Here is a 21807-nt window from a genome sequence, read left to right as displayed (position 1 = left end):
GGCTACACAGTAAGTACATATTCTGAGGGTGCAAGGTGTTGCAATGGATGGGAGTGTCCTCAAATGTGAGCCAGGCTGGATATTTTACAAAGGAAACGTCTTCAGTTTCGTTTTCTCCCAGTAGTGGAAGAAGAGAAATCACTTACAGTTGCTATTGTAAATAAAAGCATTCCAAGCAGCTTTCTTTAAATAGAAACTTCTCATCAAGGCACAGCCTCATTCTTTTAACAAGCCTTCCATTGAATGCAATGTGGAATTTGCTCAAGTAGGAACTGCTGGGTGATTTTTCTGATACGTGTTTTTTCTCTAGGATGCAACTGTTTCCAGACTGGAGAATACTGAAGAGATGATAAGTAAATTGATTTTTTTTTTTTTCCCCCTCATTTAAGGTATGGAATGCTAGAGCGATGCAAAGAACTGGTAGAAGCAGGATACGATGTTCGCCAACCAGACAAAGAAAATGTGACTCTTCTTCACTGGGCAGCAATAAACAACAGACAGGAGCTGGTGAAGTAAGCCGGGAGTCCCTGTGACAGTAGCAGAGCGTATTCTGCCACTGTTACCTATAATCACTTTGTTGCTTTTGTACTGGAAAAGTTACCTATAATCACTTTGTTGCTTTTGTACTGCCTGAGAAGAAAAGGGTAGAATTCAAATTTTGATGCGCTTAGCTTTGTGTCGATGTCACTGGAATGTAAAGACAGTGCGGTTTCTTTAGATGTGAAATCATGTATTGCATGAAATAATTTTATTTTCGTGGGTTTTTTTAACAAAGGTGAAAGCTGATTTTAGAAGTACCTTGCTAAAGACTGTATTGTTTCTTCAGCATTTTCTTGAAACAGTGTCATTTACTGCAAAAGCACTTCTGTCCGTTTGCTTCTCTAGTGAATTTTTTATTAGGAGTCATTTACTCCTTTAGCTGTGTTACCATTCGTATTATGTTTTGCTATTTTATTATGTCTGTTCCTGACCTTCCTGTGTTGCTATTACACAGATATTACATTTCCAAAGGTGCGGTAGTGGATCAGCTCGGTGGAGATTTGAATTCTACGCCCCTGCACTGGGCCATTAGGTAATGCTGCTTGCAACCACTAATTGCAAATCTGTCGGTATTGACAGCTGTGGTAGCGTTTCCTGAGATCTGCAGAACAAAGCACTGCTTGGCTGCAGAAAACATATGCTGAAATAATTCTTCTGGGAAAACTTGTCCGAGTGCAAATTCTCCCATTGAAAGATCAGTGCTTCTTTCTGGACCATCAGTCTTTTGCCAGAGTCAGAGACTTGGCTGACTGCTCAGAGGAGAAATTACTGTAGAATAACCTCTGTATTCTAAATGAACACTTTGCCCTAGGCTCGTTCAATAAGGTATATATTGAATATGATTTGCTGAAAAAGCCATGAGAATCTGAGAGAAAACTGGTTTTTGTGCGGTCTCTATGAGAACTATAAGGGCAATGCTTTCAATAAAATATCAATTTTTAAAATCATCTCTATAGTTTCATTTCACATATCGTTATAGACAAGGACACCTTCCCATGGTCATGTTATTGTTGAAATGTGGAGCGGATCCCAGTCTTATTGATGGGGAAGGATTCAGTAGCATTCATTTAGCAGTGCTGTTCCAACACATGCCCATCATAGCCTACCTCATATCAAAAGGCCAGGTATGTTGCTGATGCCCAAAATGTTTTCTGCTTATGAGTAGCTGCCTGTGTGTAGGAGACATTTCAGAATTAACTGGGTTTTTTTCCTAGATGAAAAGCAGTTCTTTTACACCTATTCTTCTGTGCTATAGGTACAGACAAACTTAGATATTTTTATATTTGTATATATTATTTTTTTCTTATACTCTTCCCTCTTCCTGTCATCCCCCACATCCAGACTCACCTACATTTCAGTGTATTTAGGAGTGTTGTTAAGGCTGTGCAGATTTGTGGTGCTGGGAAATAACCAGTGGCTTTTAAACCTGGGATCAAAAAGCAATATATGATCTATAGACAGCATGAAGTATTTATGATTTGATTGCAGTTTTGTAATTAATAATTATGCAGTTGTCCATCAATTGAAGAATGCAGAATGAATGATCAGACCAGGTCTGAATTTTCATTAGAAATTTCTGTGTTTAATTTTGTATTGTATCCATGGTAGTTGAGGTCTCTTAGCTTATATTTGAAATGAGCAGAATTAATGACAAGTATAACAATTTGCTAATAAAAATGACAGGAGAATTCTTGTATGATCTAGGCTGATTCTGAGAAACAAGCTAGTCTTAGGATTTAAAAATTTGTTAAGTTTATTTTCTTTCTCATAAAGTTCTCTTTAGGGAGAGTAACTGACTTCTGGAATGTAGGTATAGTGGTGTATATCGCAGGCTTAATAAAGTTGTTGGCCACCTATCATCTACTAAAAAAATCCAAGTGATTAATTCTTTTCAGTAAATCTGCTCTAATGTAAGGATGGATGGAGGCAGGGAACAAGGAAACTTTGTTGTGAAGAAGGAAGAAAATTAGGTAAGAAAGAGGAAGGAAGAAAATTTAGGTTAGATATCTAACTAATGTCTTGAGATACATAATCCTTCTTTGTTGTTTTAATAAGCATGTTTTGTGTACTTTCTGTACATCTGTTATGTACATCTATTTACACAAGGAAGATGGTTAGCATTGTTTTACAAGGTCTTTCTTATTTATAGTATTTCTTTGCAAAAGAGGACAAGAAATATGGTTGACATGATTCACTTAAAAATATCCTTAGTGGAGTCTCTCCCTTAAAAATTTCCTTAAATGGAAACTCACAATATTTTGAAAGGAATGACATACAAGACTTGTAGAAGGAGGAAGAAATTTTAAATGAGTGTTGGCTTCTTGGCTGATATAATTTGGTTTCTGTGCATTTTCTGTTGATTAGTGAAGCTAAGCCAGTTGTATAGCCCCGAACTTCATTGTTCCCTGAAATCACTGGTAATCGCTTGTTATCTTGTTCTTAGAACGTAGATACAACAGACTTCAATGGACAAACACCTTTAATGTTAACAGCACAAAAAGCCATTGGGTAAGTAGAAAATAACTGAAGAAGAGTCTATTGTATTGTACTCAAGAAGCACTGAGGGGAATTTTTCCTTACTATTTTTTTTTTTAACTGACATTCCTTTCCCTTCCATTTGTACTAAAATACGCAGTATTTCAGAGATCAGGAGTTGGGAATGGATCATTGGATATAGCAAAGAAAGTGAAAAGAATTTCTAGAAGAAGTTTAGGTTTGTGGTTGAATCATCTGCAGCCTTATTGTATTTTCTGCAAAATGAAAATAAATGAGTATGGATGCAGTGAAATGCATTTAGAACAAATAAAATGGGGAGATAGAAGCTACACATGGTGTTGTAGAAAATATACCTCATATTTGCTAAAATGGTAAAGTAACATAGTCTGGAGAAAAACTTCCAGGGCAGGTCTGGAATTCTAAATGTGGATCTGTCATTGATGAGCTTGTTCTGAGAAGGCATTATATACTTGCTGTTGTTTCACAGATGGGAGCTGTTGTTTTATAAAGTGTTCAAAAGTTTCATTTCCAGTCGAGATTATCTTCTGTTTGTTAACTCTTATACTTTATTTTCATCTAGACCAGAACCCATGAGGTTTCTCTTAAAGTTTAACCCCTCTCTCAATGCTGTAGACAATGTTCAAAAGAATACTGCACTTCATTGGGCAATAGCCTCAGGAAATACTAGTGCAGTGGATCTGTTGCTGGAAGCTGGTGCTAGCCTGGACATAAAAAATGTCAAGGTATGTTTTCCTTTGTGATATTTCATCCCATGTGGCATGAATGTGTAAAATGAATGTAAAGAAAAATCTCAGTCCTCTCCATGTTGGATGTAAATTATAACAGGGGGGCAGGTGTTCTTAGTCTTTCCCAAAAGGAGGTAGCACCTTTCTTGAGGTGTGGCTCTAAGTATGAATGTAAAGGTTCACTCAACAGTAATTGTGTCCTTTGCAGATTCTGCCTCCCTCACCTTTTTTTGTTTCATTTTCTTGGGGCCTTGTTTCATTTCTTTTTCATTTCTTAATTTGGCTATTTCCTACTTAAAAATGTTGTCATGAGGACTTGGGCAGATTTTAAAAAATACATTTCTTAGTGTCCAGTCAGATTCATAAAGACTTCAAATTAGGTGGATGTCCTTCTGTCAAAGCTGGTGTTCGGCAATGCCTGTTGTACATATCACATATTAAAGGCTTCATCTTAATATTTGTAGAAACTGATGGTGAGAGGTATAAATGTTGAAAGTATCGATTCCCATGGCTATATAGATATGTTATTGGAGGCAGTCCAACAGATAAATAGATTCAATCTATTTACAAGTGTCAGCTTTCTGAACTGCAAAGCTCTGATTTAAGCATGTTGGCACTCTGAATTTAGCTTACCTTGCCTTAAAAAATAGTGGGGGAGGTGGGGCTGGGAAGTAACTGCCTGGTTAGTCTTGTTTTAACTATATTCATTTCTTGCTTCTCTTAAAAGTGAGATTGTTTATGTGTTAAGTACATAAATAAATAAATAAATAACCCTCTTTGTTCTGAAAGGGAGAGACACCGCTTGACCTTGCTTATCAAAGTCAGAATAACTTCATGGTTTATATGATACAAGAGGAAGAAAGAATGAGAAACAGGAGAAGTAACAGGTTACTGAAAATAGTAGAGAAATATGAGGTAATTTCCCGGGTAATAACTAATGAAAATAAAACTAGAGCATGCTCTGTTTAGAATGACATGCAAATTAACTCCAACAAGAGTAATTTCTGAAACTGGGTGCACAAAATAGAATTCTTTAAAAGCACCTAGGAGTGGTTTGGGTGGGGGGTTTTGTGTCATACATCACCCCTGCTTTTGATGTACTGATGTGTTGCCTTGTCTTATCTTGAGTCTTTCAGCATTTGTTATTACGTGAACTGAATACTTTAAAGTAAGACCTGCTTGAGTACTTTGTTGTGTTTTAACAATAATAATTTTAACAGCTCTTCCTGATGTTGGCATCTTCCTTGACATTCATGTGGGCCATTGGATACATCATGAACTTAAGTTCTGATTCTTGGCTTTTAAAAGGAGGTTTGCTTCTCAGCCTGCTATTTGGGATGTCTCTGTTTGTGAGGTTTGTGGCTTTTTCTCTCTGTTTATGTACTTACTTGTCAAAGACACTTTAAAAAGTATCTGATGCATAATTCTTTTCAGAGTTTAGTTTCATTTAATATAAAAGATACCTCTTGAGAAATGGTTGCATGGTGTGTGAAGAATTTAAATATATGTACTTTTTAGAATGAATGACCATAGAAATGGAATGTATTTAAGTATACACAATAATAATTTCTTGTCACTGAAAGATTTGGAAAAAACGGGTGACCCAGTCTGTTAGCTAATTTTAATGTCAAAGAGCAGTATTGGTCATCTACATCTGGTAGACAGTGAGGTATCTGCTCAGAAATGTGCTTTATCACAATGTTTTCCTGCTCTATTCTGTCACAAAATGAGTTTTAATGAGCCATCCCCTCTCCTTCTGCTCCCTAGACTACCCAGTGTTATCCTGAGCTGTTTCTTACTTTTCCTGCCCCAGTCAGTGGTCATTGATATGGCAATGCTATCTGTGTGCAAAGAGACAGAGATTGGACTTTTCACCCAGTCCTCCCGCACTTCTCATATGTAATACTGTGCTGGAACAGAGCACTCTTCAGTTTTATTTTGCATTGTTTATCCCCTCTATATATGGATAAAGAATGCTTTTGGGTGACAGTTCTTGATTGCTTTGAGAGACTTGAAATAAACTGTGTGCATGAAGTTTTTACAGTAACAAACCAGATGATTTATATTCCATGATCTATGTTTCAAATATATTTTGAAAAATATTTTTTTCTTTTAATGTTCTTTCAGGCAACTTGTGGGACTCAAGAATCTGAGGTATCTTCCCACAGCATTTCTGCTAAGTTCAGTTTTTTGGATGTCCATGACCTGGTTTTTCTGGTTCCTGCCTGATATCCTTTATACTCAAGAAATGCAATAGAACTCTCCTTAGAGTTTCTTGTAAAGCTAAACCTGGTCATGCAAGTAGTGGTGAGCAGTTCCAGATAATTCCATGTGTCTGTTAATGTCTGGTAAGATTGGTTTAATCCCATTGGGAAGGGGCAAAGTGATTTTAAAGTTATACACACACTAAAAATCTTTACCTTCTTTTGTCTATAGCAGATTTTGTCTTCTTTATAACCTGAACTATTTCATATATTACTGGAATATCAGAATGAAGATGTTTATTATAAAACTAATGGTTTCTGTTAGCATCTCCATGTCACTCTTTAATCTTCTTCACTGAGGCTGCTGTACAGTGATGTATTTTGGCACGTGGTATAACTGGGTAACACATATCTTAATAATAATTTTGAAAGCATCTCTTCTTTCTAAAATGATAAGCATTTGACAGTTAGTGACATTCGTGCTCCTGCCTTTAAAAACAACATCCTCCACCTCCCAAAAAAAGGAAGAAATTTCTTTGTGCTCCTGCAAAGTAGGCTGTCCAGTCTCCTGTCTTTATTCACAGGTTACACTGACTCCTTAGTATACAGTGGTTTCATTTCTATTTGACATTTGCTTTCTTTGAAGAGCCTTTTCACTGGTGAGTACAAAATTTAGTAGTTTCTGCTCTGTTTCCAGTGCCCTGCTCTTTTGTTACACAGTCGGCATCTGTTTATTAATAAAGTTGTATGAAAAAGCCTTCAGGAAGATACTTAGAACTGCAAATAATTTTGTACTAAACCAGCTAGAATATATACTTTGCCACACAGTTTTAATTAATTTTTAATTCAGCCTTTAAAGGACATTTTCTCTTGTACTGTTCCCAATTAAGATGTCCTTAATAGAATTATCATGATTAACTTTGATGAACTGATCAAATATATTCCTGCTGGGGATTCACACATATGCTTTAATAAATGGAAATGGTATTATTCAATTGTTGTGAAGCTTTAAGGTTTGTTTTGTTGGTGTCATCTAAATTAAAAGGAGAAAAAGATTTCCCCTGGTAGGGATTTGAGTCAGATACTTTGCTGAAGATAGTGATCATAGCGATATTCTTGAAGGCCTAACCATAGCTTGGTGAGATGGGCCAGTGGATAGGTTTCCATTTCACTATCCAACCCTTTTTTCTCATGAATGTGTTTTCCTTCTGGAGCTGGTCACAGATCTGAATGTTTTAAAAGTTTTCAGGATTTTAGTTATCTGTATTTGTCTGTCAAACTTCCTCTGGACTGAATGAAAATCCAGCCATTCTAAGTATGTATTTTTCTTAGCTCCAAAAAACCAATAGCAGTGCAAAGAGACCAGTGGTATCCACAAAAAACACATCATCATTTTGACTTCTGTGCACTCTGCAACTGCATTGTAACAAACACAGCTGGCATTTGTGCCAATATTTCATAAGGTATCATCTTGATTTTAAATAGAACTGTTGGCAGTGTTGTTAGTTCATAAGACAAAACAAATTTGAGGTTGCCATCCTGGATTTTTAAAAATTATTTGCACTGGAGTTCATGGAGTGACTGAGGGGTCACTGGAGATGCAATCCAGGCTTGAGCTCTCTGCCTGCTCCTTGGTGGCATCAGGGACTGTTCTTTAGCAGCCTGAGCTCTCAAGTTTGATGCATGAGTTCAGTTAGTATGAAACTTGTCCCACTTCACATTCCTCTGTTGCTGTATAGAGACAGTTAATCTTGACACGTTTTTCTTCCCCACTCATCTGATACACAGATGGTTTTAGTTCATGGTGTAAAAGCTATGTTCTTAATGTCCCATTACTTTCAGAATTGTTTAGGAGTCTGTGCTTGGGCTTTTTAGAGTGACAAAAATAGTTTCAGAGTGGCTTTCAGTTACATTTTTTCTGAATGAGTATATTTAGTTGCTTTTGGCTGAAATGAATGGGACAAGGTAAGACTGACTAAGAGCCTGTTTCACTTAGGGGTGGGTGCAGCAGCCAAACAAATCTCACAGCTGTCTGAAGCTTTGTAGCTCTGCGTGTCTGACTGGTATTGTTTAAATAACATAGAAAAGCGTCCGAGGGGAAAAAAGAAATCAAAGGCAGAAGTCTGGAGGGCTTTTAAGGAGGGTGACAGGGAGCCATATTGTGATGCAGGTTTATACAGTTGTAAAAGTCTTCTCCAGCACTCAAACTAGACAGAATATTCCACTTCTCTGATAAGATAGCCTTGGAAGGAAGGAGAGGATCCCACTATAAAAGTGAAAGTAATTTTTTTCTTTTTCTGTGTTGCTTGTAAAGTAGTATAAACTAATTTTAGAATATTTTGCTTGTTTGACAAATAGTGGTGGTATGAGTTATAGGAATATAGTCCTTAACCTGACTATCACATACCACAAATGTAATTGTTAAAATCACTGTCATGTTCAGCATGATGGGTCTTCTCTATTATTTCTATAAAACCTGGAGTACTGATCCTGGATATATAAAGACTTCAGAAGAAGAAAGAAAAGAGGTAAGGTGGTTTTGTAACAACAAATGGAAGGGCTGACCTGGTACAGCATGTATGTGCTTCTGGTTGATTTGTTTGTCATCATGTGCAGCTTTGTTAAACTTGAAAGCAGTGAAATATTCTTCCTTAAAGAGTTTTTAGCAATGTCATTGAACATCACAGATCTTGGAGAATTTCTTCTTCTACTGCTTGTTTCCTTATCTTCCTCATCCTGCTATAATTTCTTTGCCTCTATCTTCTCACTGAAGTGTGAGCTTTGGCCAAACATTGTACAGACCCACCTGTTACCTGTGATATGAATTCACATAAAACTTCACTTAAAAAATGGAAGTTTCATATGGTTTCTGCTCCAGTTGTCTCTGGTTAGAAAGAAATAGTCACATGGCTTTCCTTTATCAATGCTAGTAATTATCTGAAGTTTGTAATGCGCTTTGAGGGTGCGTATAATGATTTGGGTTTTGTGCTTGAACATCATGCAACTAACTTTTTATTTCCTAACTGTTTTATAGTGGCCAAAAGAAATCATGGGCAGCCAATCATTAGAGATTTTAGTGTTTGGTCTCCCCAACCTACAGGTTCAGGAAAGCATTTTGTTTGTGGTCTCATGGCTTTCATTGAGGTTGTATTTCATCAGCTTGCCAGAGAGCATAAACAGCAGTTTTAACTTATTGGCACAGGACTCATAAACGTTGTATCCTTGTAAAGGAGCAGATGTCATCTCCCTGAAGTCTGGCTGACTATTTATAGAGAGGTGCCATCTCATTTTAAGGAATATTTAATTTGCATTATTTTGACAACACAGAGATACTTTTCTGAGTAATCTTGTGTGGGTGAAGCTGCGTTAGTCTTTACTGGTTTGGTTTTCCTTGTGGATCTCTTTAAATAGCAAGTTCTTATTCCTGTTCATGCTTGACACCTAAAATACTTACAAATACTAAAATACTTAAAAACTGCAAAAGGCCTAATGTGGAAATCTTCATAGCACCTATGGAAATGTGACCCAAATGCAAGCACAAAATACTTTGTCTTTCAGAATATTGTAGCTCTTGCAGAAGCTGGTTGCTTGGACTTCAGAACATTTTGCACATCATGTCTTGTAAGTGGGGCTTTTGTATTTTTTTTCTTTGTGAACCTGCCTTTTACTAAATACTGCTGTAAAAACCCCTTTTTTCCTCACTGCTTGTCATTAAAGTGTTACACAAGTAGTTTGTTCTGTAGTTTAGATTTCTTTATTTCTTTTATGGTGACAAGAGGTGCTTTGAGATCCTTGGACTTTATTTTGAAAATTAATTTAAATTAAATTAATTTAAAACATTTAATTTAATCTTAATTTTTTTTAATTCCATCTCTTTTTTTTTTTAAATTAAGGTATATGGTTCTCATCTATGTTCTGTGTTGTGAGGTCTATGACACAGTAATTATGCAAAATGTGGTGGTAACAGTAAGATGAAGCCTTTGAGATGAAGGCTTTGAGCAAAGTAGATGCTTCTGCTCTGAGTGCATTCTTTTCCTTCATCCTCACCTAGGTAAGGAAGCCTTTGAGATCTGTGCATTGCCTTGCTTGCCAGGCATGTGTAGCCAGATATGATCAGCATTCTCTGTGGACTGGACATTGCATAGGTAAGAGTATGTGTCTTATCAAATTTGAATATGCTATGTATTTTAAAAGTCACAGAGATAACATTTATCCCCTTAAAGAGAGAGCACACATGATGCAAGAATATCCAGTTGATACTGAAGGGCTCTGATAGGTGCCAGAGGGAAATTAGATGGAAGAGAGAAAAGCAAATAAAATTATTCAGGGAGAGGTCACCCTAAGAATAGAGACCACAAAATCTGGAACCCTTTCTTTGGAGAGAGAAGGAACAGGGGATATGATTGAGTCTTTGAAAAAGGAAAGAAAAAAATTATTAAGATGGTGGCTAAAGTGAATGCAGAATTGTTACTAGCCAAGCACATCATAGTAGAACTAAGGATTTAAAATCGTTAAAGAAAAAAATGTCTCCACATGGCAGGCAGTGAAATTTTGGAGCTTACTGCTGTAAGGGTTTGCAGACACAGGCAGTATCAGCAGGTTCAGAAGGGGATTAGATAAACTTTTTTGGACAATGTGTCCAAGAGTAGATACTAAAAGAACCAGACAAGTGTGCACACTCTGACATTTTAATGCAGTAGCTATGGATGAGGAGAATGAACTCCAGGAAGTGGCTGGACTCGTGTGTCCTCCTGAACTTCCATTGCCTCTTGTCACTGTTAGGGATGGTTCTCAGTGGAGCAGCTGTACCACTGAGATAACCCCGAAGGGTGTTTTCATGGTCTTGTGTTCTTCCCTCTTGCTCTCTGTCTTCCTTTCTGGCTCATTACTGGGGATGAGCTTCCAGCTTAAGACAGGAAGGTGACAGCTTTACATCTGTAATAATATATTTTTCACTTATTTTTTTGCCAATAGCTTTTCTTCTAATGTTAAATTCTATTAGTTTGCTATTTAGAAGGTGCCAGGCATCCTTCTGATGCATTTTCTCAAAGCTTTGAGCAATATGACTGTAATTTTAAAAAACCCGTATCTTCATGTAACAATTTTTCTGACAGAGGTCTGGGGCTTTTTATGTGTATGAAGCACACAAGGTCAGATAAATTGAATAGCTTAGACTTCTCAGTCATATGAGACAATTTTATTATGCATGGGAGGGAGTTGTAGTTGCTTAATTAGTCCTCATCAGACTAAAACAGCTGAAGGCATGCTCTGAAGGAGAGACAAATCCTGGCTGACTTTATCAGAACTAATTCTATTATATGAATTGGGGTGGCTTACAGGAGAAAGTTGAGAGAGAGATCAGCCTTGTCACGCTCTCCTGTGGATGGCAGAGGTTAAAATAAGAAATGGTTTTGACTCTTTTTATTCCTGTTAACTTCAGTGGAAATGCAAGTAGTGCTGAATTTTAAAATGTCCAACTTTTAAAAATTTTTTCCTTGCCTCAATTTCAGGCATTGGGAACCATTATTACTACCTGCTGTTCCTGTCTTTCCTAACAATGACTGGTGTCTGGCTGCTTTATGGAACTCTCCAGTGTATGTATCCATTAATTTAGTTTAATTTATCTTTCAAATCCATCTCTGTGTGGTCTTTATTTTTTAGCATTTCATTTCCAGCAAGTGTACCCTGAAAGTGATACCTTATTTCAGCAGTGATGTTATTGTGTAGCTTAAGTGAAAATGCATCTGTGTCTTTCATCAAATACCTGATTCCGTTTGTGTTGAGCAAGAGCAAAGATGCTGCTGTAGTGGGATGTCCGTTGGAAAATGAAATACCAGGAAGCATTTTTGTTAGAAAGGAAATAGGGAAGCCATGTGGAGGAAGGTCAGGTGACAGGTTCTAATCTGGATGCCCTTTGCTGTAACAGAAAATAAGTTTGTAAATACATTATTGCAAAAGCTTTATTGATTTTTTTAAAATTTGGAACTATCTCTACTAAATGCAAATATTTCTTTTTGTTTTTAAAGTAGTTTAATTTTGAAGAGAAAAAAGTATATTATCTCCTTAATAAATCTGAACTGTTACTTTGAAAAATTAAAAAAAATTATTGGAAAGGAGAGGAAAGCCCTTACAATGTAGTTCCTGAGGATGAATTACCATAGCACCAACCCTTTAAAACAAATATGTTTTTCTGTGGATCATGAGCACAGAGTGTAAAGATTATGCAGCCAGAATAGCAAGCAGTCACATATCTATGTGGGTGCTTTGGGGTGACAACGGGGTAGGTGAAATGTGGTATTTCTAGAGGATGTTGCTATCTAATATTCATTTCATGCAAATAATCTTTGCTCAGCTCTGAATGGCTTAAAACTATAATTAACTGATTGTGTATCTTGTCAGATTGGTCCAATCACTGTGCAGCAAGCTACCATCAAGATGGAGCGTGGACATACTTCACCCAGACCGTGTCCTGCTCTCCGTGGGTTTCCTACATCTTCTCAGTAGCCTGTTTCCATACCCTATGGGCCTCCTTGTGGCTCACTGTTCAGCTTTATCAGGTAATATTTTCCTTCAGTTTATGCTTCTTGTCACATTAAAGCTTTTCCCTGAATGATTTGCTCCTGTAAAAACTCTGTGCCTGCTGTCCCTGATTACTGTCACAGTAAGGTGCTTCTCTTAAATCTCAGGGCAGACCTTGAAGTTTCACAGATTCTTGTGCACTCAGCATTCCCCTGTTGGAAGTAGAATCACAGCCTGCAAATCATTCCTATAACTGAGTGCTGGGTTTACTACTCATCAAAAATTCCAAACCTTTAAAAAGTTGTATTTAAAGACAAGAAATTTATTTGACTCATAGAACTGGTATTAGTGCCCCCAAAACTGCCCAAGAGCTCAGTAACACAATTATTCCTGAGTTGAAAATTCTGTGGCAGAGCTCAGGCATGTGTTATTAGACTGTATTAAATCCCACTGCTACAGTAAAAATACATGACCTGGATTTTATCTTGTTGAGGACTGTCAAATTTCTTGTTTATGTTTTTCTCAGAGAAAAGCTTGGCTATGCAAACAAAATTGAGAAGAGCTGTCTTAAAACATCTGTGAAACAGCTTGTTTAGCAGCTCTTAGGAAAGAGGTGTCTTTGAAATATGGGTTAAACATACTGAGCTAAGGACTTGTTTTACATCTTGTTTAATAAAAAAAAAAAAAAGAAAAACCAAAAAGCTCCCCAATTTTAAACAGGTACTGCTAGATTTTTGCAGTGTCCAAGGCACTGGGATATCATGCTGGAAAAAGATAGGGAAGATATTTACAGTTTAACTGCTGTGTTTTGTACCCAGTCATTTGAAAATGTACTGCTTTATGGCATTTAGTGTCATTGTGGATCAAGGGATCTTTTTCTACCGTTTTCTTTTACCTTCTTTCTTTTCTACCATTTTACCATATTCTGTGGTAGAATATAGACAAAATAACTGTGATAGATCTTATACTTCTGCAGACATCTGTGAATCTTAATTAGAGTCTTCACAGATATCCCAGTTAAGCTTGCCTCCTCGGGAAGCTGGTGTTAGAGCTTGCTGGGTTCTGTTTTAGCCCAATTTAAATACAGACTTTTCAGTCATCAGTTATAGCAGTGGTTTCTTATTTGTTAGATATGGCCAACCTCTTCCACCCTGCTTCCTTCTCATTAGTATCTTCTAGTCTCCCCAGAAGTTTAATTTGTGATGTTCATGTTGTAACCATTACTTACATTTTTCTTCCAATCAGATTGTGTTCCTGGGATTGACCTCACATGAAAGAATGAATCTCCTGGTACAGAGAAAATCGTCTAAGCATCCTGTTTCACTCAGGAGGACTCCATACAAGTGGGTAGTAATGAACAGAGTGTTTTAAGCATGTTATCTCTTCAGTACTGATTTGCTTCACTGCTTCATAAGTGCAAAAACACTATTCTGGGTGCGAGGGAGTGCTGTCCTTTAATTTGTTCATCAGTCTCTGTGTCTGATCAGAAAGAGAATTAGGTATGAACCGACCCCTTTCTGACTTCTCTTGCAGTATTTAGCTCTATTAATAGAGAAATTGGCACCAAGGTTTCCCTGTTTCCTCAGGTATACTAACAGATGAGATGTTACTAACTTTTAAATACTTGAGTTCAACTCTCAATTGTTAATGTAAAACATGTTGTAAAAGTTCAGCAAAGGAATAATGCTCAGTTGAGAGCTCCTCTGTTTCTTTTCCCTGAGCTGTCTCCCTTGACAGGTTAATATCTTAAGTACTGTCTCATGGTGAACTGGTATTTTTCATGCTTGCAGTCTTCTTATTTTAGGTTTATTAATGCATATTTTTCTCTTTTTTTCAGCCTTGGATGCTTCCAGAATCTTGCAGACTTTTTCCAGTGCAGTTGCTTTGGTATGTTCAAACCCAACGTAATTGACTGGACCAAGCAATACAAACTTTTTCATCTGGCAAAGGAGAAAAATGTTCATTCTGTGTAAAGTTTTGCTTAATTTCTAAGATGGTTGAGCTGAAAGTTAAATAAAACTGGATATTTTGTTAATTTTTACAAATTCCTCTGAAGCTGCTTGGTTTTATTTTTTATTATTGTTTCAAATATTAAACTTACCTTGCATAAGATACAGCAGATTTGTATATGGAACAGTCACCATGTGTCTGTGTACGTATAGTTTGAGTAGGTTGAGCTGAAACTATTTAAAATTTTATGTGAGGAGATGACACAAATATATATATTTTTAAAGGTAAGTTTTTAGGGCAAAATTTTAAAATGATGTTGGTACCCTTTGCTTCACTTTGCTGATAGCAAAAGACAATTTTGAAAATTAAGATGAATGTTCATGTTGAAAAACTTAATATAACGATTACATTGTAATTTTATTGCTTATGCTGTGAAAATCTCTATTAAGTCTTTGTATTTGAAGGGTTTACATGTAATAAAATAGAGCTTTCATACTTGTAAATGTATTTTTGCAGACTGAAATAGATTCAAGAGATATGTGACCAGTGAGGTATTTAAGAGTGGGTAGGCACAAAACCATAAGAAGAAGCCTGACTCTTTGCCTTATGTTTTTCACATATGTATGCCCTGTTAGTGTATGAAAATGGGTAAGCTTATGATGGAAAATAGAAATGTACATAAAAAGAGGGAATTGTTTCCCCCTTGCATCTGTAGTAGCTAATGTCAGCCACATTCCCAAGAAAAGGAGGGGCCAGCTGGACTGTGTGGTATGAATGTAAGTCAAAGTAGGTAACAATGAAAACCAGCAGAGAAAGAGTTCAAGATCAGGAAATTAAAGTCAGGTACCATCTAGAGCTGACATAGTAAGTAATGTAGTGAAATGCAATTCTTGTAGTTAAGAAAGGGGTTTCATTCATCTTGATGAAATCCATTTATCTGCAACACTGTCGAATGTAAAAGCACAGGCAAATACAAATAAAAATAACGTGAAGCAGTAAGTACTTTATTGTAGCTTGAAAACAGACAAAACTTGTAACACTGTATTCTGAGAAAATGTTGGGTGTTTTTAGAAATGCCTCCCTCAGAGAGAGACAATCTCAAATCCTTTTTAATTGTCTCTCAAAGCAAATAACACCTACTTGTCATAATACAAATGCTGGCATGTTCAAAACTCAACTAGGAGACTGGTGGAAATACAGAGAGTGTAACATTGTGAACAAAGGAAAATACAGTCTAACTGGGAACACCTGGACCCTTCACTCCAGAAGGGATCCCTATCCTAACGGGGCACTATGAATCTAAAATTCCAGTCTAGAATGTGATCAGTACTAGTTTAAAGAGCAATAATGTTCCATGAGGTTCCTTGCCTTTATTTACTAAACACAAACATGAGTCTAGTTTTATCACTGTACCTTTTTAATCTACTCTAAGATTAATTTCTTAAGATACAACACACAAATTTTTCCTGCAAGGTGGAAAATCTTAGTCAAATGCCCTAGGTTCTTAGCACTATGTGTTGTTTAATATTTTACTTGACAGCTATCACTTGGTGGCATCAACAGCAGTTTGAGTCTGTTGTATCCATTTCTTCTCATTCACACTCTTTCTTTTCCACTTGAGTGAGGCCACCAAACCCAATTCCTTTGGGACCGAAATTTTTTGCATAGCAAACTGCAAAAGAAGGAGGGGGAGGTAAATGGTACTCTGAAGGCTCTCAGATAGAGGTAAATGTCTTTTGGTTTTCATTTTGAGATTACTATCAAATTTAAGTTAATAAAAAGGAAGGAAATCTGAAATAGTGTATTTCTCAGAAGTTTATCCAGGTCTTAATAGTGAAACTGGTACTACATATTTGAATTACACAGAAGTTGCATCTGGTGATCTCAAAAAAAATTAAGAAACTATATTTTTTTAGATCTAAGTAATATTTTCATTAAAACTACTTTCCTTACTGAAAATGCTCAGTAAAACTTGGTCTGATGAGTAATACAGAGTAAGTCGGAGATTTTTAAGGAGGTTGAAAGAAATAGAGCATAATCCAGAAAGTAGTGATGAGCATTTAGGTAATTCCATTTGAACTCTGTATTGGTTAGTGTGTGTGTGTAGTTATTTATCACAACTCTGCCAAGTGGTAATGGTGAGCATATTTCTCCCAATATACCAATTTGATCCACTTGTGGTTGACAGACTGTACCCAAAGTTCTGGAATTCCAGTATTCTTCTTTAGGGCTCTCTATAACGTTTAGCTTTGGATATAAAAACTTTGCATATTTTTTTCCCCTTAAGCTATTTCTAGGAGTCAAGTGAAGTCTGTGAACTTTCTGCATTTGAGAAGAACATCTAGATGTATAATTTACCATTTTTGCATTATCTTCTGTGCTACCAATGCAGTGGAAATATCTTTAAAATTTTACAGGCAAGAATTCCAATTTGGAGGACCAAAGATCTGTATCTTTGTGGATTTTTTATTTTAGTGAGACTGTGCAGGTACAAGAGCCTGCCAGTGCTCTGTTAGAAGGTCTGAGGACAGATTCGAGAGGTTGTCACATTAGTAGGAAATTTATAGCTTTAAAATTTAAATGTTAATAGTAGAAGCTGCAACTGCAATGTTACTGTAGCTCTTTGCTTTCAGAAAGTTGTTAAAAAGAGACAAAATGAAATTTCCTGGGGTTGTTAAGCATACAGCAAGGTAAATCATGATGGCAATCCTAGGTCTGAAGAGACTAACTTTAGATTGACTCCGTACCCTTCAGCTCTCTGCAACTCTCACCTTTACAGTAGAGCTCTCCATCTTTGTCCGTAACATTCGTGGATTCCAAACTCTTCCCACAAATAGCGCAGCGGAAGCAGGTCTTGTGCCAAGGCTGAGGAAAGGAAGACAATTCATTGTGTGTTACAGGAAGCCAACAGGTACAAGAAACAGAGAACTACTGCTTCATGGGGTGTGAAAAGGTTAAAATTCTTTTGTTGATCTTGTGGCTTCCATTTTTAGTCATTCCAGGTTAGTGTCTTTTCAGTTACGTTGTCTAATACATTTTCAATTGCCACTACAAATAAAGGTTTATAAATATACCCAGGGATGGAGGAACAGCCATTAGTAATCAGTGCTTGGTCCTCAGACACAAGTAAGAAGCAAAAAGTTGAAGGCGGCTTACAAGAAGCCCAAGATTTTAAACCTGAACCTACATCCTGTTGTAGCAATTTGCAAATTCGTCCTCATGTTTTCTTTATGAATGAAAATTTAAATGATCAAGGACCTCTTAGCTATAGTTTCTCACCCTTATAAAACTATGGAGTTTTTTCCTAGTGCTGAAGTCACTACTTACTTTTCCTCCTCCCATGATCTTCTCTGCAGCATACACCGATTTGCCACAACGGGGACATTTATCCACATCTACCATCTTTTTGGCAAACTTTGAAGTATTAGTTGGTGTTGAAGGGCGAGCAGGCTTTGGTGACCCCCTAAAACAGAAGTTTTCAATGTTTTTAAATGCTGCTTAAAAATGCTGTCTTCCTTAGAAAAAGGATTTCATGATTTTTTGGTAAGGTATAAAAAATACTTAATTGCTGGTCTCTGACATGCAAAAGGAGATAAAAAAAGAAGAAAATCAAAGCATTCTATTGAATTCTGTGTTGTGTGATTGAGAAGCTGGTACTGTAAGCTCTGATGTTACCTGTTCTGTTACCTGTTCGTGGAGCTGACAGCAGCCACATGCAGAAAAGATTATGTTTAATGAAAAGTTAAGTAAAAACCAATTTTCTCTCATTGAGAGGCAAGAGGGAAAATACAAGAAGTCTCTATTCTTTGTAACTGGCTATCTGCTGGTGCTCATCAAACTGAAAATAAAAATTCAGGTTTTGCATGCTACAGTTTCATTAGGCAGTGAGACATTTGGACAGGGAATTGGGGTTCTTACCTGGCCTAGGATCAAAAGCACATCAGAAAAGTAGCTTTGTTTTTTATTTCTGGAGCCTGTGCTTTATATCTTTGTGCATAAAGCCTTTCACAGAATGATTTCTGAATTATCAGACTGTTGGACTGCAACAGGTCATTATATCCACAGGATGTGACAGTTTTTGATGCAAAACTCTGCCCGTAATAGATTTGTATGGTACAAGGAGCTACAGTTAAATACATTGTTAAAGCTTTTATTTCCTACACAGCATATTGGTTAATTGGTTTCTTTACAGTTAGACCACCAGAAGGAAGAAGCATCGTTGATTTAGAAATCTGGAGCTTTGAGAATTGCAGGAAAATCCTATAAAAATGAACTGTCAGAGCTAATTATGTGCTTTTGGAAGATGGTATCCCATTAGAATTTCTTTGTTCAAACACGTTCTCAGTGTGTTTGTAAGTGTTATTTGAACCACAGGGAGGATTTAGAAATGTTATTTCCCCCATTGAGAGGAGAGCTAGCAGTATGGGGTAGTGTGATTATTTCTCTAAGAGTAAAACCTTAACTGGATTTTAGCCTCTAAGAGGGGAAAAAAAAATTATCTTTTTCTATAGTGAATGTGATTTTACCACTGTGCTACAAATGGCAGATTACAATTGCAGTGAATATTTACATGTGTGGTGGCATATAAAGGCTGCTTCTGCAGAATAATTGCCTATTGAAGGAGGGGATAATTTGTAAAGCAGGCTTAAAGAGACTGAGCATCATTAAAAACTGTAAATTACTGTATCCTTGGAAGGAAAGGGTGTAGGAAAGTCTGCTCTGCTCCTTACGCTGGATGTTGTTATGGAAACAGAATAAAATGTCTAAAATACCCTGGTAAGAGACAAGTAGGACCAGAAACAGGAGCTGTCACTAGGTTTTAACTCACTGCTGCAGATTCAAGCCCAGGTGGTCTCCGGTGTCAGTGCTGAGGCATCCAGCCCCTTGTCCAAAGCCAACACCTTTGGGGCCGTATTTTCTCCCGTAGCAGGTTTTGCAGTAGATTTCAGATTCGTGAGCTGCTACTGTGGTGCTGTCCAGAGCCTTCCTGCAAGCCACTGAAAACAGGGAGAGAGAGGCATGTATCAGCATGTGCCTTTTCAAAGTTGAATTGATGTGGTTTAAAATAATTGCAATTAGTATTTATTTCTTTTTTAACTTTAAAAATATGTGAAAATGAGCCAGTCAGTATAAAACTTGACTGGGCTGTTGCTGAGGTAGGGGGGAGGTGGGTGTGTGTGTGCACAAAAGCTGTTCTCTTTTTGCCACTCTGAAGTTATCCTGTGACCCCAGGGAAATCATGGGCTTGCTGAGAGAGTTTGTCTAGACCTGTGAAGCTTAAGATGGACTTGAGATAACGATCCTAAACTCCCAAACCTTAAAAAAGGGGGGAAAGAAGGTTGCAGGGGCATTGATTCCACTGTGCATCTGGACCTTTCAAAATACTTGCTCTGAGTCTGTGGTGGCTTTCTCAGCTCAGCCCAGGCTGTTTTGATGTGGTGTGTTTCTGAAAGAGGCTTTAACATCGACACCATGTCTGGAGTCAGGCAGGACATGTTGGGGGGTTTTTTATCATTGTTTGTTTGTTTGAGCTGTGGCACTAAGGCAAAGCAAGTGTCAGCTCTGTCAGACTTCCTCCAGGATGATGAGTGTGGCTGTAGTCATTCCCAAGCAGGCCTCTTACAAATCATGTTTGCTACAGAGAATGACAGCCTAGCTTAGCTCACTAGGAAAGGTCTGGCAGACTTTTGGACAGAAGGTGCCATAGGAATGCCCAGCTTTCATCAGGGAAAACAAATTATGTCCTCTACAGCACTACTAATAATGAATGGGAAAAAAAATAGTGACTGTTCTCCTCACTACTTGGTGATGAGTGTATGCCTGTGTTTGCTGCACCACTTTGGGAGCTCAGTGTGAGACAGCCTCCACCCCACGGAGAGAGGATGATCGTTCAAGTCGGTCCCTATCAAAAACCAGGATTTTCTAGTATGCTAAAAAGTTAATATTGCAATACTTCTTACAAACTGTTCACTGTTCAACAGTGATTGATTACAAGTGGAGAAAAAATAGGCAAAAACTTTCTCTCCATGTTCCTTAGAGCATGTGCTTGCCCTGCAGAGGGCATTCCAGTCACGCGCTGTCCGTAGCTTGGAAAACGAAGCTGCTGAGTTCATGTAGGCAACAGAAAGCTGTGAAATACCAAAGTATTGGAAGTGGCTGAAAGTGCAAGCTCTGGAGGAGCTATCTAGGGTTTGATTAGTGCCTTTCCCCCACGTTTACTTTAAATGTCCTCCTCTGAGTCCAGTTTATCCACCGCAGGGAATTTACACCCTGGAACCCCTGCAGCTTTAATTATAGAATCCTGGAATGTCTTGGGTTGGAGGGGACTTTGAAGATCATGTAGCTCCAACCCGTAGGTGGTTGCTGTTAAGAGGCAGTATATAGGACTAGTTATACATCCCCAGCTCTCTGGTTATCTTAGTGGCTTTCCTCCTCCCTGTACTGCATGGAGGGGGAAATAATTTGCAAAGACCTTTGAAGTTAACAGAAATAAAATGAGGAGCTTCTGTAAATGTGTGAACCTGATCTCCTTGTACTACAGTCTTGCTTTGAGATGATAATTATATTTGCTAAGGGAGTTAAGGGATGATGGAAACTCTAGCAGCTGATAAAGTGTTTCTATTTCTGGTACCTTAGGGATAGGGTATCAATTCACCACAACAGATGGAGCAAAAGCCCTTGAAGTGCTATTGTTGAAATAACTTTGAGACCTGTCATCTGCCAACAGATCCTGTTCTCCTGCCGGCACTGAGGAGATCCAGGTTGATGGCGTGTGATCCTGCCAAATGTCCATCACAGCTGCACTTTGGGTAAAAGCTGTCAGTGCAACAGCAGTCTGCAGGTAAACAGGAGTCTGCACAGGAAGGAGGGATTGCTGGAAACAAGTTTCTCTCTTACAATATTTGTAGGGAAAAACTATGGAGTGGAGAGAGAGTATTATATATAGTTTAGCTTGTCTGATTCTTCCTGTGTTAACAGGTTGCTTGAATTGTTTATAATTCTGCTGAAATTGAACTCTTTAGTCAAAAAATACCGATGTGTTTTTGCATGCCTGGTCAAAGACAATGTGAAATAGAAGGTATATTTGAAACAGTTTTATATAGAAATACACAAAAGCGCAGCAAAACAGGTAAATTCATGCCTGAGTTTAGGCTGGGGAGGATTGGTTTTCTTCTGTTGAGAAATGAAATCCTATAAATGGTTCATAGCCCATGAATGTGATACATGATACTGAGGCATCCAGAGCTGCTGAATAGTGTGTGTGAATCATGGGGAAACTAAAGCCAATTAACATACCTTTCATATGCCAACCAGGCAACTTAGATGCATCTTTAGGTTTTGACCTTAAACAT

At 37.5% G+C, this 21807-nt stretch overlaps 2 protein-coding genes across 7 annotated transcripts in view; one reads left to right on the top strand and one right to left on the bottom strand.

Annotated features, from left to right (window-relative positions):
- Positions 1-28: 28 nt before the first annotated feature.
- The window catches only part of ZDHHC13 (zinc finger DHHC-type palmitoyltransferase 13), a 40725-nt gene continuing 18946 nt past the window's right edge, over positions 29-21807 (top strand). For 5 of the 6 annotated variants that reach the window (XR_006014967.1, XR_006014956.1, XR_006014964.1 and 2 more), the window contains exons 1-16: positions 29-512; positions 995-1072; positions 1520-1664; positions 2984-3048; positions 3617-3779; positions 4572-4697; positions 5003-5136; positions 5910-6010; positions 8390-8514; positions 9545-9607; positions 10038-10131; positions 11497-11580; positions 12386-12543; positions 13751-13848; positions 14343-14392; positions 21183-21296. Coding sequence is in view for 1 of the 6 variants with exons in the window: in XM_042021539.1 (XP_041877473.1) it covers positions 397-512; positions 995-1072; positions 1520-1664; positions 2984-3048; positions 3617-3779; positions 4572-4697; positions 5003-5136; positions 5910-6010; positions 8390-8514; positions 9545-9607; positions 10038-10131; positions 11497-11580; positions 12386-12543; positions 13751-13848; positions 14343-14478 (1686 nt within the window). In the remaining 5 variants the exon portion in view is untranslated. Of the gene's footprint in view, positions 513-994; positions 1073-1519; positions 1665-2983; positions 3049-3616; positions 3780-4571; positions 4698-5002; positions 5137-5909; positions 6011-8389; positions 8515-9544; positions 9608-10037; positions 10132-11496; positions 11581-12385; positions 12544-13750; positions 13849-14342; positions 14551-21182; positions 21297-21807 lie in introns of those variants that run through there. The other variant, XM_042021539.1, reaches the window with a different exon arrangement.
- The window catches only part of CSRP3 (cysteine and glycine rich protein 3), a 7867-nt gene continuing 1498 nt past the window's right edge, over positions 15439-21807 (bottom strand). Inside the window, exons 2-5 of the mRNA XM_042021561.1 lie at positions 19284-19452; positions 17783-17918; positions 17227-17320; positions 15439-16127 (exon numbers count right to left, since the gene is read on the bottom strand). Coding sequence (XP_041877495.1) covers positions 16048-16127; positions 17227-17320; positions 17783-17918; positions 19284-19452 — 479 coding nt within the window. The 3' untranslated portion in view covers positions 15439-16047. The remainder of the gene's footprint in view (positions 16128-17226; positions 17321-17782; positions 17919-19283; positions 19453-21807) is intronic.

The sequence above is a fragment of the Corvus kubaryi genome, unplaced genomic scaffold (assembly GCF_017639235.1).
Source record: "Corvus kubaryi isolate FWS band 111438036 unplaced genomic scaffold, C.kubaryi_AGA036_p1.0 125, whole genome shotgun sequence".
NCBI lineage: Eukaryota > Metazoa > Chordata > Aves > Passeriformes > Corvidae > Corvus > Corvus kubaryi.
The sequence above is the reverse complement of the archived record's forward strand: the minus strand, read 5'-3'. Positions and strand labels throughout refer to the sequence as shown.